At 34.3% G+C, this 14,057-nt stretch overlaps 2 protein-coding genes across 29 annotated transcripts in view; one reads left to right on the top strand and one right to left on the bottom strand.

The window, feature by feature from the left end:
• Nucleotides 1-14,057, top strand: part of FUBP1 (far upstream element binding protein 1) — a 48,895-nt gene that overhangs the window by 22,143 nt on the left and 12,695 nt on the right. For 6 of the 21 annotated variants that reach the window (XM_067726629.1, XM_067726634.1, XM_067726633.1 and 3 more), the window contains 3 exons: nt 495-569; nt 6,602-6,747; nt 9,362-9,408. In XM_067726629.1, the coding sequence (XP_067582730.1) occupies nt 495-569; nt 6,602-6,747; nt 9,362-9,408 (268 nt within the window). The other 15 variants (XM_067726631.1, XM_067726630.1, XM_067726626.1 and 12 more) reach the window with 10 other exon arrangements.
• The window catches only part of NEXN (nexilin F-actin binding protein), a 58,466-nt gene continuing 56,323 nt past the window's right edge, over nt 11,915-14,057 (bottom strand). For 6 of the 8 annotated variants that reach the window (XM_067726644.1, XM_067726646.1, XM_067726647.1 and 3 more), the window contains 3 exons: nt 13,605-13,790; nt 12,988-13,345; nt 11,915-12,893 (listed from right to left, as the gene is read on the bottom strand). In XM_067726644.1, coding sequence (XP_067582745.1) covers nt 12,880-12,893; nt 12,988-13,345; nt 13,605-13,790 — 558 coding nt within the window. In that variant the 3' untranslated portion in view covers nt 11,915-12,879. Of the gene's footprint in view, nt 13,346-13,604; nt 13,791-14,057 lie in introns of all 8 variants that reach the window. The other 2 variants (XM_067726645.1, XM_067726648.1) reach the window with 1 other exon arrangement.

Here is a 14,057-nt window from a genome sequence, read left to right as displayed (position 1 = left end):
AGGTGTTACTGCTACTAGCTCCTTTCAGTGTACAGAGCTAGGAAATGGATTTATGTACATGCATATCTACATACATATAAAAATACATAAATATCCATATGTGTATGTATTTTTAAAACTGTACATTCATATTACCTGCAGTTCCATTCCAGGGTTTCAAAGTTCTTTCTAGCTTTTCCCACTTTCCATGCTTATAAATGGTGAAAGACCTGGTATCGTCAGTGTGTTTTACTTGACCATTGAATTTACTTATATGCTCAGTGTAACTACTCTTCTAAATAAATAGATCATCTTCTCTGTACACTATCTCTGTACTCCCAGAGTCCTGTGTCTTTGGCACCAGCAAGGATGCCGCTATCACACAGCACTTCTCTCCTACCCTCATTTTCCATGACAGGCTACTCCCAACTCCTCTACACAAAAAACAGAAGGAAAGGGCCAAAATTGCTTTTTAAAAACCTTAATCATAATTTTTTATGTTTTTCTTAAATAAGGAGATCAACAGAATCCAGCTCCAGCTGGACAGGTTGATTATACCAAGGCTTGGGAAGAGTACTACAAGAAAATGGGTATGTTCTACATTTCTTTTTTAATACATTTTATTTAACTGAAACGTTTAGTAAATATCACACTAAAATGTTGAAGATTTTGATAAAAAGCATGTTCCATGTTTTTATTACCTTGGACTTCTTTCATCCAATAACTTTTAAAATCTTGAGGTATAGAACTATTGAACAAGAATGCATTCCAAAATCACTGAACTTTCAGACGTATCATGGTCATTACAAATAATAATTGTTAAATTTGTGGTTAAGAAATCTTTTTATTTCTAAGTGTATTTGTCAGCCATTTACTAATTGAAGCTAAAGGTTTCCCCACTGGCACATAGGACATTGAATATTACCTATACTTTTGTCAAAGATAAGTTACATGTCAGTAACCTAAATGGCACTGGTTAAATTATAGAGCACCAAGCAAAAATTGGTTGCATGTGATATTATTTGTGCTGCAAAATAACAGATAAGAAGTAACCTACAGGGCTTCCCTGGTGGCGCAGTGGTTGAGAGTCCGCCTGCCGATGCAGGGGACACGGGTTTGTGCCCCGGTCCGGGAAGATCCCACATGCTGCGGAGCTGCTGGGCATGTGAGCCGTGGCCGCTGAGCCTGCGTGTCCAGAGCCTGTGCTCCGCGACAGGAGAGGCCACAACAGTGAGAGGCCCGCGTACCGCAAAAAAAAAAAAAGAAGTAACCTACAGTGACAGAGGAAGTTAATTACTTAAATAACATTTGCATTATGAAAAAGGAAAAACAGTCACCTAGAAGGGCTGTTTTCATTCAATAAATGTAGAGCATATACTATATGCCAAGCATAGGAATAGATACTGAGAATGTGACTGTGGGCATAACACTTAGGAGCCCTGCCCTTCTGGTTATTATATTCTAATGGAGAGTACAGTTGTCAGTCAAGTACTTTGCAAATATATTATTGCAAACTGCTGTGAATGAAAACTGTACAGTGGTCCCCCACTTTTACATGGGGGATATGTTCCAAGTCCCGTCCCCACCATGGATGCCTGAAAGTGCGGATAGTACTGAACCTTATTTGTACTGTGCTTTTTACCTATATGTACATAACTATGATAAAGTTTATGAGTTAGGTACAGTAAGAGAGTAACAACATTAATAGAACAGTTACAACAGTATATTGAATGAAAGTTACATGAATGTGATCTCTCTCTCAAAATACCTTGTACAAATTTAATGCCTTTTCCATCTTAACTAAGCAGCTAATCACGTACCGTTGCTGTAACCTGCATATTGAGGTGGGACAGCAAAACTTGGATGAATTTCTTTTTCCTCTACCACAATTTCACAGAAGATTTGTTCTTACATAGATCTTAGCGACCTCAGTCAGCATACGATTTTTTTCTTTCCTTATTAAATGGAGAACTTCTAACTTTTTCACTTAAAGGAAAAGGCGTCTCTTTGTCCTATCCAAATTGCCAACATCACTATTCTTGGACTTCAGGGCCATTATTAAGTAAAATAAGGGTTACTTGGACACATAAGCACTGCAGTACCAGGACAGTCAATCTTTTAAGCAAGATGGCTGCTGAGTGACTAACTGGTGGGATATGCTAGACAAAGGGACAGTATGAGATTTCATGATGCTCCTCAGGATGGTGCGCAATCTAAAACTTACGAATTGTTCATTTAATATTTTCAGGCTACGGTTGACCACAGGTCACTTCACTGCAGAAAGCAAAACCGTGGATGGGATTCTTTCTGTTCACTGACACTTAGATGTGCACATTGGAAAACAGGTCACACGACTACAAAGTGGTGGAACCAGACTTTGAACTCTTAAGAGAGTCTAAGTCCCAAGCCTGTCTCCTGAATTTGCATTTTTCAGGAACCATTTCAAACCTGATGTTATACTTCCGGACAGACCGGGTTTTTTTCAGATGCTTATTCTCAGTCATTCAAAATTAACACACTTACACCATAGCCAGTTGTCACAAACAGAAGCTAATAAGATAAACTTGCTCATTCTTTACTGATACAGAAAGTATCTATAGGTGATAGTTTTGTCATAAGGTACAGTCTACTTGTGATTCTCAACGTAAATTTCAGTGTTCTTTGCCATAACACCATGTTTGAAGATCCTCCTAACCCCCACCTTCTTTTCACTTGAATGTTTTTCTGTAGCAGCACAATGATAAGCTATTAATTTTATGAGCTAAGTGAACTGGTTGAGTGATTTCCCCCTTACATGTAAATCTTAAATAATGTTAGGTTGTCAGGTCTTTAATGATAGCTACAAGGTCCATATATTTTTCCTGTATATAAGTCTTTTTTTGTTTTTTGTTTTGTAAAGGATTGATTGCTTAACTACTTTGATTTCTTCTAGGTGCATTGCTTGTCCTTAAGATCTTTTTAGGATAACTACAAATAAGAAACCTTAAAGCATCAGACTAATCAGTTCAATCTTTTGATGTTTTTAAATGGAAGGGAAAGAAAGGGGTAATAAAATATCAGGGAGAGAGAAAGATCTTTATCTCTAAGTCAAACTCCCTTACTTGGGAAGATGGAGTTTTACTCTTCCAAGTGGCATAGGTAGGATTTCCTAGGACTCTGGATGTCCTGATTTCTTTTTTTTTTTTTTTCTTTTTTGTGTATCTATTGCAGTTTTTGGGTTTGCTGTTCCCATGAGGTTTGTTGTTTTTTTTTTCCCCACACACACGCACTGTATTTTATTTTTACAAGAGATAAATAAACTGACACCAAGCATTGTAAATGGATGACCACAACAAAAGCAACAATGATTACAATTATCAAACACAAAACACACTCATACTATGTCATAATACTGACATTCAGTCCAGTAAGGATGTCCTGATTTCTAATCCAGTGCCCTCGTCACCAAACGAGGGAGACTGTCTCAGCTTTTGAAGCCATTTCAGCTTTTTCGTTAAGAACAGAAAATCCCCACTAACACTGTAGATTTGTCAGCTTGCTTATTAATAAAAGTCTGTTGAGGGCTTCCCTGGTGACGCAGTGGTTGAGAGTCCGCCTGCCGATGCAGGGGATACGGGTTCGTGCCCCGGTCCGGGAAAATCCCACATGCTGCGGAGCGACTGGGCCCGTGAGCCATGGCCGCTGAGCCTGCGTGTCTGGAGCCTGTGCTCAACAACGGGAGAGGCCACAACAGTGAGAGGCCCGCTTACCGCAAAAAAAAAAAGTGTTGAAACAGATGAGTTTTTTAAATTAGTTTTGTTTTCTGAAACAATTGTAAATTCCCTAGATTAGCATGAAGAGAACTTAAGAGAGAAGTTCTTAAAGATGAGATTCTGGAGGATTAAAGATGGAAACTTTAAGGAATTCATATCGCTGTCCTATACGGAATGACAGCAGTCTAGATGTGGGTGCTTTTGAAGCTAGAATGAAGGGAACTTTTGTAAAAAAGTAAACACCCTAAAGAGAAATAGGGTTTCAGAATAGAGACAGGCAGTTTCTATTTGGAGGAAAGTAAATGAAGGCATTTTGGGATAAGTTTGACTTGAGGCAGAGTCCCTTTTAATGTTAAGCACTGATATGGTGGACTCTGAACCCTTAGCATATGGTACCTAGCCTAAAAGAGCCAGGCGAGAGTGGTTGTGGGAAAGATGCAGGTGTGTGGAGAAATAACTGAGGGTGAAATCAAGCAAAACTGTCGCTTGGGCTGTAATAGAATGTTACATATGAACTCTAGGACAAGTCTTATCTCTTGAATGAAATGAAATTAAGACTTTATACATTGTAAAGTTACATGTAATTGTTAAGTATTGTTCTTCTAAATTATCTCATATCAAAACAATTTTTGAAACTGAGGAGAAGAATAAAGGGAACAAGTTAAGGACATGGCTTTCCAAAGGGCAAGAGACTAGGGGAAGAGCCAAAACATAAATAGATTAGGTAGGAACAGTTCTTTTCCTGCTTTCACCTGGGCAAAAAGAATGACATTTGCCCTTCACATAGGAGTGGAATGAGTTTTTCTGTGGACGCTTTCAAGATTGGAATGTCAAATGCTGATGACTTACTTAACCAACTGTTTATTTTTCTTAGAGTCTAACATGTTTACTTTTAGCTTTCCACAGGGATATTTGAGTTTGGGATGGGGGGTGTTTTTCAGGGAACTTTTGAGTTTGATGAATTTTCTTGATATGTCTCCCTGATATTGTTATTTTTTTGCCTCTAAAATATGAGTATCTCTTAACAATGAGATTTAGTTCCATTTGTAAACCTGAAGTGGAAAGTGTTGCTGTCTTAAATAAGTTTGGCTTCAAGTCAGCAAGTTTTCAAGTGTGCAGTTTGTAAGAAAATGTTGTATGGTTTTATTACTATTGGTACCAAGATATTTGGCAGTTGTTTAAATACTGAAACTGGTTTTAGATTTACTTGAATTGTGTCTCATAAGATCAAAATGTTAGACTCACTTCCTCTTTGAAAAGAGTATGGAAAACAAAGTGTGAGAATTTTGTTTACAGTATATGGGATTTCTCTGTGCTGTTGCCCATATAAGTAGGGGGGAGTTTCTTGCATTTTTTAAGTTAGTCACAAATCTTAAATTTTTATTTACTCAGTTGCTTTTATTCTTTGGCCAATTTTGTGATGGTGAATAGACCACTTTCTAAAACTATAAAGTTGCCTTTTTGGCAACATCTAACAGACAAAAAGAGCTTTCTGCCAGTATTTTTTGTCTAGCTGTAATAATTTTATAAAAGATAAATTACAAACTAAATAAATTTTTTTTTCAAATAAAGGAGTTAAATAGGGAAACTCAGGTTCTCTTTCTCTCCAACATTTTGTTTCAAATTTTTTTATACCTTCAGAAAATTGGAAAAATAGTACAGCGAACACCCATGTTTATATTTCCTATCCAGATTGACCATTTTCAAAAAGTTTGCAACATGTACTTTGTATGTATACTTTTTTTGGTGCCTGAGCCATTTCAAAGTAAGTTGCCAACTGTTGCTCTAAATAAATTTTCAATAATATCAACATATTTAAGTTTCCCTGGTTGTCAGAAAAAGTGTCTTTTGTAGCTATTTGTGTGTTGGGGGGGGGAGCTTGTTTTTGTTTTTTAAATCCAGAGACCATTCAAGGTTCATGCATCGCATTTGAGTATGTCTCTTTAGTCTCTTAATTCCAGAAAGTCACCTAGAAGAACGTACTTGCGCAAGCTGTTGAGCTTTGTGTTTCATTGATTTTGCTTCTTAGAACCTCTTCAGTAGTGATTATTCTTTATGTCCTTCATCAAGATATTTTTAATAAAATTGTGTTGTAATTTGGACACAGCATATTAAAACTTTAAATGTCATATTAAAAGATATCTTGAAGATTAGTGTTTATACATGTAGTTTATAGGTTACTTATCAGGAAACAAAGATGTTGGCCAGATCTTAAAATAATGAAGTCTTTAAATAATAGCTTTTAAGTGGGTTTTTTTCCCCCCAAAATGTTTTTTTCTCCATTGAAGATTTACATTTTATTTAAAATTTGTAGTGTAACAAATCCAAATGGATAAGAAAACAAAAGAAAAAAAATAGTGGGCCATCCATTCCTCCCAGCATCACCACTGGGGAACCGTGGACCGCTGTTCCAGACTGAATTTAGAGCATTAATTCTGTAATTGAATCGAGATTATGCCTAAATGTTTACCTATCTTAGTTAAAAGTATGTGGATGGCTTTGTTTTTTATTAATAGTGATGCTCTAGAACTAAAAGTTACGATTAGTATAAGGCAAAAAGAAAATAAAAGAGCATTTAGATTTTTTTTTTTTAATTACAGAGTAGTTTTCTGACACTAATGAATATTTAAAATAAAACAGGAGCAATTCTGACCCTCTGTGCTTTTGTTTTTATAACCTGTACTTACAGTGGATATAATTTTGTATTAAAATTTAGGGGGTTTTTTTTAGGTCAACAAGGGCAGACACAAGATTATTCAAAGGCTTGGGAGGAATATTACAAGAAGCAAGGTATTGTTTTTATTAGAACTGAGATTCTTTGGGGCTTTTAGTTGTGGTTACAGCAACAAAGTTGTTTTGTTTTCTCAAAGGTCAAGCAGTTCCTGCCCCTACTGGTGCTCCACCAGGTGGTCAGCCAGATTATAGTGCAGCCTGGGCTGAGTACTATAGACAACAAGCAGCCTACTACGCCCAGACAAGTCCCCAGGGAATGCCACAGCATCCTCCAGCACCTCAGGTATAATAAATTTGCTAATGTGTTGATTTCAACTCCAGTCCTGTTTTCTGCATGTTTACTGTTGTCTGGGATTATGTTTGCCTTTTAAATTTTTATCAGGCAAAGTATAACTAAATGAAGTACTGTGGTATATTGTTTGGGTTTTTTTGTTTGTTTGTTTGTTTTTTACAATGCTTTCTGGCATCTGAGTGCTAGATATCTCTATAATGCCTTTGATTTTAAAAATAAATTTTTTTCCCCCAGGGATTTGCAAATCATGCAAGAAGCCACCACCATTTATATTAACCAGTTTTTCTTTCTTAAAGGATTCACTCCTGAGTTAGCTCCATTTAAAGGATTTTCTTTAACTTTTTGTGTATTTCTTATGTATCTCTTCTGCACAGGGCCAATAATAAGAAGTGGACAATACAGTATTTGCTTCATTGTGTGGGGGAAAAAAACCTTTGTTAAATATATGGATGCAGACGGCTTGATGAAGATCTTAATTTTGTTTTTGGTTTAAAATAGTGTTTTTTCTTTCTTTCTTTCTTTCTTTTTTTTCTTTTTTTTTTTGAAAATGTACAAAATATCTATCACTACTGATAGGAGGTTAATATTTCTGTGTAGAAATGAAAATTGGTTTGTTTTTAGTATTTAGTGTAGATGTACACATTCCAGCAAATGTATTTGCAACTATTATGTGGTCAATGCTTTGTGATATAAATGTACTTTTTTCAATGTATACTTTCACTTTTAAAATGCCTGTTTTGTGCTTTACAATAAATGATATGAAACCTCCTGTGTCGGTAAGTTGGATATGTGGGTATTTAAAGGATTCATAATTTCTTAGCAATGATAAATTAAGATACATATACACAAATATATAAGCTTTCCCCATGAAATATTAATTTGAGTTTTTAAACACTGGCATGTTTTTTTCCCCCTTGCAGTATAGTAGTAGATTGGAGGATCTTTTCCATTTATTGTATTTGGCTGTTTCAGCACAAGTAATCCTGATATCTTCATTTTTTTCCCCTTCTGTTTGATTAAAAACTGCATGTGTGTACAGTGATCTTTTGGCATACTTCCATTGCATTAACAGTGAAATTTCCTTTTATACATGACCACTGTTTCAGACCTGTACTGCTGCTATAACAGTTAACCTTTCTGTTTTTAATTTGATAATTACTTGATTTCCAAGACTGTTTCAGTTTTCGGATAGTGAATATGAGTAGTCTATAATAAGAACAGTTTTTTCATGTAAAGCAGCTCTTGCAAATGTATACAATATTAGAGTGTTTCTTTCTAAATTTAGGGTAGAAAAAGTAGTAGTGTGCAAAAAGTATAGCTACAGTGCATCTGCCATTGAAACATTATTGGGGTATGAAAATGTTCAAGTTTTTTTTTTCTTTTTTTTCTTTTTGCAGTATAGATAAGCTTTGTTTTGTAAATGCACAAGTCCAATCATTGAATCAACTTAATTTTTTTATGTACTTAAAATCATTTTATTACTCTATAACACTCATGCTGAAGTTCTGATATTTTGTTGAAATCCATTGTTTTACTCTTTGCATATTTGTTGGCTCTTTGCATATTAATATATTAGACTACATGCAAATACAGTCTGTCTTGCCATTGTCTGTTGAAGTGCAGGTTTGATCCAGCCAGTATAGAACTAGCTCTGTAGGGGTGAGGAGGACTGTGCTGTGTATCATCCTTGATTGTGTTCCTTCAAGGAGCATTGCACTGTAAGTACATCAGAATGACAAATTGATGAACTGCAACAGTATCTTTTTGTCAATGTTCCACATAATGCAAATGCCATACTTTGTGTGAATATTATGTTGGAATACAGTGCTTATATCTTGGAAAACCATAACTGCTTCTTAATTTAACGTAGAATAATTCATAGGTCTGTATTTTTTTTTAAAGTGAGCTTAATGGGTAAGTATTTTTGATATGCTTTAGCTATAGCTAAAGAAAACTGATCATTAACAAAGTTGAATAGTATTACTCATTGGTGCTCCTAAAATATATTGTTTTTCAGTGTAAAACATGCATATCTTATATATTAATATGAAAGACTTGAAATGTATCAGACAGAGTGGTTTTCAGTTTGCAAATATTAAGCAATGTAGTGGTTTTAACACCATTTCCTATATATATATATATACTAGTTCTTTCATTGGTGGGGGAGCACCATTTGCTGTTCTGAATATACTATAAAGAAAGATGTGCAAGGACATAAATGTTGAGATTACTTATAGGGTAGAAAATAGCAGTACAGTTCATTGTAGATGTTTTGAAATGTTGTTTGACTGTTTTATAGAACCTAGAGTGACTTCCCTTACCCTTATTTAGATATGGATATGTAGTTCTAGCTTCAAGTTTAATAGTTAAGGAGTTATCTGTTATCTTTAAGAGTAGGGTATTGATGTGAACAGTTTCAGTATTTTGCATGATACTGTTTTATAGATGAACTTTTAGGAAAGTGGTACATTTATTAATTAAACTGAAGAGATAGTTCAGTTGGATTCAATATCATAACTCACAAATTGGAGGCTGTTGATTTTGATTCATTTAAGGTTTAAAATCTTTATTAATTGCAAACAGTGCAATTATTTATACTTCACAGTGCCTTCCCAGACCTTCCACCTTAGGTTCTGCTGCAAAAAGCAACAGGTAAGCACAACCTAAGGACATATATAAATAAATATTTCAGTACATTAATGTTGTCCCTGTGAGGTTTTTGTGGTTGTGTATTCAAAAGCAATCTGCTACTGCTTCCCCAAAGTGTATTTTGTTATTTATGCTACCATTTCAGTGGAAAGTCTTTAAGTTGTTCAAACAACTGTTTACATTTCTGGGTAATGTTTTTTATTTTAATTTTTTAAATTAAAATGGGAAAAAATGATGAGTAGATTGCTGCTGTAATTAAACTACATCCGAACTTTTCCCAAATATAGAAGAATTGTTAAAATTTTAAAAAGGACAGTTACATAGTTTTCAGGATTTAGGAAATCATTTGGTCAGACACTTCAACAGCCTTCACAATCTGTTTATGATTGACAAGACATTTTCTTTGCCCTCCAAAGCTATGGAGTCTTTATTTTTTTTCTTATTCTTGAACTGTAGTAATTCAGTAAGGACATTATGGGTCAAGAATTTCATTATGACTTTTTTTTTTAGACAATTCAGTTTTCATAACTTTTTTATATACACTGAAAAAGGAAAAAATTATAAGAAATACTGGCAGTAAGTTTTGGTAAAGGCATGTGCATCAGTGAAATGTTAACTGTATAGCAAATAACCTTTCATAATCTGTATAGCAACCAATATTTTTCTGGTTTATAATACTTTAATAACTGACGCTGCATTTTATTTTTTGCCAGTTTAAAATGTTTGTGTGTTCTTATAGATGATTTTAACTGGTACATATTTTGAGTTAAGATGAATGTATTAAAGCAGCATCATATCAGTTTTGTTTATTCGATTTCTAAAATGTGCTGATCCTTTTAAAACTCCTGCTTATCTTTGCAACAAAGAAAAATATTCAAAAATACTGCCTTCATTTTCACACACAGTGCTGAAGATGCTGCAAGCACCAAATCATAGCTCATAAAATCAGGTCCTGAGATAGTTACCCATAAGAGGAATCCTTTGAGTGTATGCCATTGGTGAGCCGATGAGCATGGACCATAGAAGGGCTCAATGTAGAAGGTAAAATTGGCAAATCATAATTGAGAAAAATGAAATGTTTTCCCATACATAATATATGGTATAGGGTGTAATGTACCTGCTTTGATCACTTTTCATTTTAAAGTGCTATATTCACTTGATCTTAAATGTTCCATGAACTGTTAAATTTTGAAAGTCATGTAGTTATTGCACCACATTTATGTGTGTGTATGTGTGTTTTAATAGTCAATGATAGGTATGTTAAGATTGATATTAAGGAGCTCTTTGAACCTTAAGAGCCTGTCAAGTTTTGGTTAGTTGTAGTTTGCATTTTTATAAAACAAAATACATATGAATGCTAATAGATATTGGGGCATTGTTTCTATCTCATGAGAATTTTTTTTTATTCATTATCATAAGCCTTCACTGATACTGCAAGTATTTTTTAAATGGCGCTAATCTTAACCTTGAAATAAATGGAAAGCAGAAAAGGTGAGCCAGTTGATTTGAATGCAATGGATGTTAGGAGTGGTAGAAAGAATGTTTAGCTTGAAATTGATTTATTTTATTTAGCACTTAAACTTGACAATGTGTTTTTGTTTTTAAGATTTCTTAGTGTGGTAGTACTTAGAATTCTTATGGTTTGATGTTTCTTTTAGAAATGGGAAGTATACTTTCATTTTTAATTAATGAAAATGGTTTTAATACTAAAACTAGTGGTTTAATACTAGTTGTTTATGAGCATTGTAAAATACATCCTTAGACAGATACCTTAGTAGTTAATTACAGGAGTGGGTTTGGGTAGGAGTGAACAGAGTACCTTAAGAGGGAAATAGAAATGTATTCAAAGTGATAACATTTGTTTGAATACTCTGCCAGGAGAACCACTTCTGCCTGCAAAGTTATGTTGTCTAGAATAAGGTTGTAGAAATTACTAATTAATGAAGATGTCTTTATTTTCTGAAAATTCTGCCTCACTTTAAAATGTATTTTAACAATACCTAGTTAAAGATAATTTTGACTCTGAAAATAACCTTAGTTTTTGTTTAGTCACTTGAGTTTTCTTGCCACAGTAAACTTTTGAGGGATTTTTTTAAATTGGTGCTTTTAAGAAAGCAAATAAGTCCCAGGATTTTATTTTCTTCAGTGATACCCCTATAGAAACTCTTAAATGTATTTGCACATATATATATATTTTTTCTTATGCATGCTCAATGCATTTTCGTCCTGAGAAAAGTGTTCTCTACAGAAACTACCCGTGTAAAAAGAAGATTGGCTTAAAATGGCTACTGTGATGGGAACAGTGTCTTAGGGAGATGCAGCTTGGACTTGAGGTAAATTGAATACTTTACAAACTGTGGTTTAGAGTTTGCTTTAATACCATTGTATGTAAAAGGGTACATGATTGCTGTAATTTTGTATTGATCATGGTTTCCTCAATAAAAAAATAAATGTACATTGGTGAATATTATAAGGGAATGTTCGTCTCTTTTCTAAAATACTGAAAGACTTTTTTTTAAATACAGAAGTGACTTTATTTTGGGTTTACATTGTAAAATAAAATTGTCTTCCAGACAATTAAAATATAAAACAACTTGATTAGTACATGGTTGCTAATTATTTACAAACTCACTTTAAAAACTCAAAATTGAAGATTGTGCCATTTTTCCCTAAATCTAATTCTAGATCTTGAAATCTTTGATTATGTTGAAATTGTTTTCTCCTGCATGAACTATTAATACAAAGTTTTCTCATTAAAATATAATTTGTTCAGGCAAGGTCACAACATAAATTTGCTTTTATAAGCTTGAATATATATCACACACATTTGAAAAGTACGTTTGATATTCTCAACACTCAGAACTCTGTATTAGGCAGTGGTTTCCATCACATTTGCTCTGGCAGTTGTTTCTTAAAAGTCTTTAGTTTTTTTGTTTTCTCCACACACAGGGAGAAATGACACCCCTACCCCCTCATATCTCTGCTTCAGAAAGACTCTGAAACTACAACAACCAAAATGATAAACTACTGAGGAAAAAAGCCCACTCAAATTGATAGGTTCCAAATTCCTTAACTCAGCTATTTCAGACTAATTTTAGGTGTGCATAGCTCATAAGTGTTATTCTTTCATGCAAAATATGTCCGATTTATGGTTTTTTTTAAACATCATTGCTGTAAACATGGGAAATACGCAGCCTTTGTATGGGTTCTGATAGAAATAATTGAGTAAATTTCCCACTTGGCCTTATTAAATTACACACCAACGTATACTGCGTAATGTGAATCTGGTGCTCATTTGAAAAGGAAGGAGGTACTTTTCAGACGAGCTTGTGTTGTGAAGACTGTTGGGGAAAGGAATGAGGAGTCAGCATAGTGGCACTTCCAGTTTCCTTTTCTGGCCCCGCCACAGAAAGGATGGATGCAGTAAGAAAGTCGGAGAGAGAGGGTGTGTGTTCCAGGGAGAGGGAAGGGGACCTAGTAGTCGTCAGCTAAAAAAGAGAGAAGAAAAGTGATTTTTTTTTTAAAGGAAAACATTTTTAAATAGAATAAAAGTTCTAGATTCAAAGAGTGATTAATTCTTACTTTCAATGGTAAGAATGCAGGTACTAGCTGCAGAGCCTTTATTGTTCACTGCTTTACACATATACTCTCCTTCATCTTCTGGGAAAGTTTCTGGTAAATAAAGACAGTAAGTTTCTCCTCTTTCAATATATTGATAGTCTTCTCCATCCTGCAATATTTCTCCTTCAAACCACCATGTAATTTCTGGTTTGGGTTCTCCTGTTACTTTAACAGTAAATCTAACTGGCTCACTGTCTACAACAGATGTGTTTTTTAGAGGCTTCTTAAACCACGGAGCTCCTGATCTGGTTTCCGCTTCATCTTCAATGGTGGAGCCATTCATGTTGCTACCCTCTTCTTCCTCCTCCTCTTCTCTTTTCTATAATAAAATAAGTGCATTCAAGTTGGCATTTATACTGTAGTACTATTTTCAGGACAGTGGTTTAGTAATAGAATTTGGAGGTAAATATATTTTTCCCCCCAAAGTAAAGAACGTGTAAGTATGCTTACTACAAAGTATTTTATAAAACATTTCAATTACTTGAAAACTATTAAAATTTTTTTTAATACCTCTTCATAAAACTTCATTGTCTTTAAAAGGTCATCTTTGGAAAATAAAGGAAATATAAGCCTGGTACCTTTTGTAGTGCTGCATCAATTTCCTTTTGTTCAAACTGCATGCGTAATAACTTTTGCTCTTCAATTCTTCTTTGTTCTTCTTCTTCTCTTGCCTTAGCCATTCGTTCAAATCTAGCTTTCATATTCACTTTATGAGTAAATGGAGCCTCACTTTTTTTTGCAGGCTTGATATCAACATCTTCTTCCTTTACAAAAATGGGCCAAGAATAAGAATTGTTGTCTAAAAACGAACAAGAACTGAGATGTTAATAGTTCTGAAGATGTCTAGGCACAAAATAATTAACATGTTTGGTTATGCCTATTTGCCACACTGCAGACATGGACATTTTCACTATCCCCCAATTTGGGAAAGATGAAAGTTACATTTGTGAACTATTTTCTTAACTATTGGAATCCTTTTCTCCCAGTGTAAAGATCATACATTATCTCTGGAGTCCTGGTGTATTTATTTG

This window comes from Pseudorca crassidens, chromosome 2 (assembly GCF_039906515.1).
Source record: "Pseudorca crassidens isolate mPseCra1 chromosome 2, mPseCra1.hap1, whole genome shotgun sequence".
Taxonomy (NCBI): domain Eukaryota; kingdom Metazoa; phylum Chordata; class Mammalia; order Artiodactyla; family Delphinidae; genus Pseudorca; species Pseudorca crassidens.
This window is presented reverse-complemented; position numbering and strand designations above follow the sequence as displayed.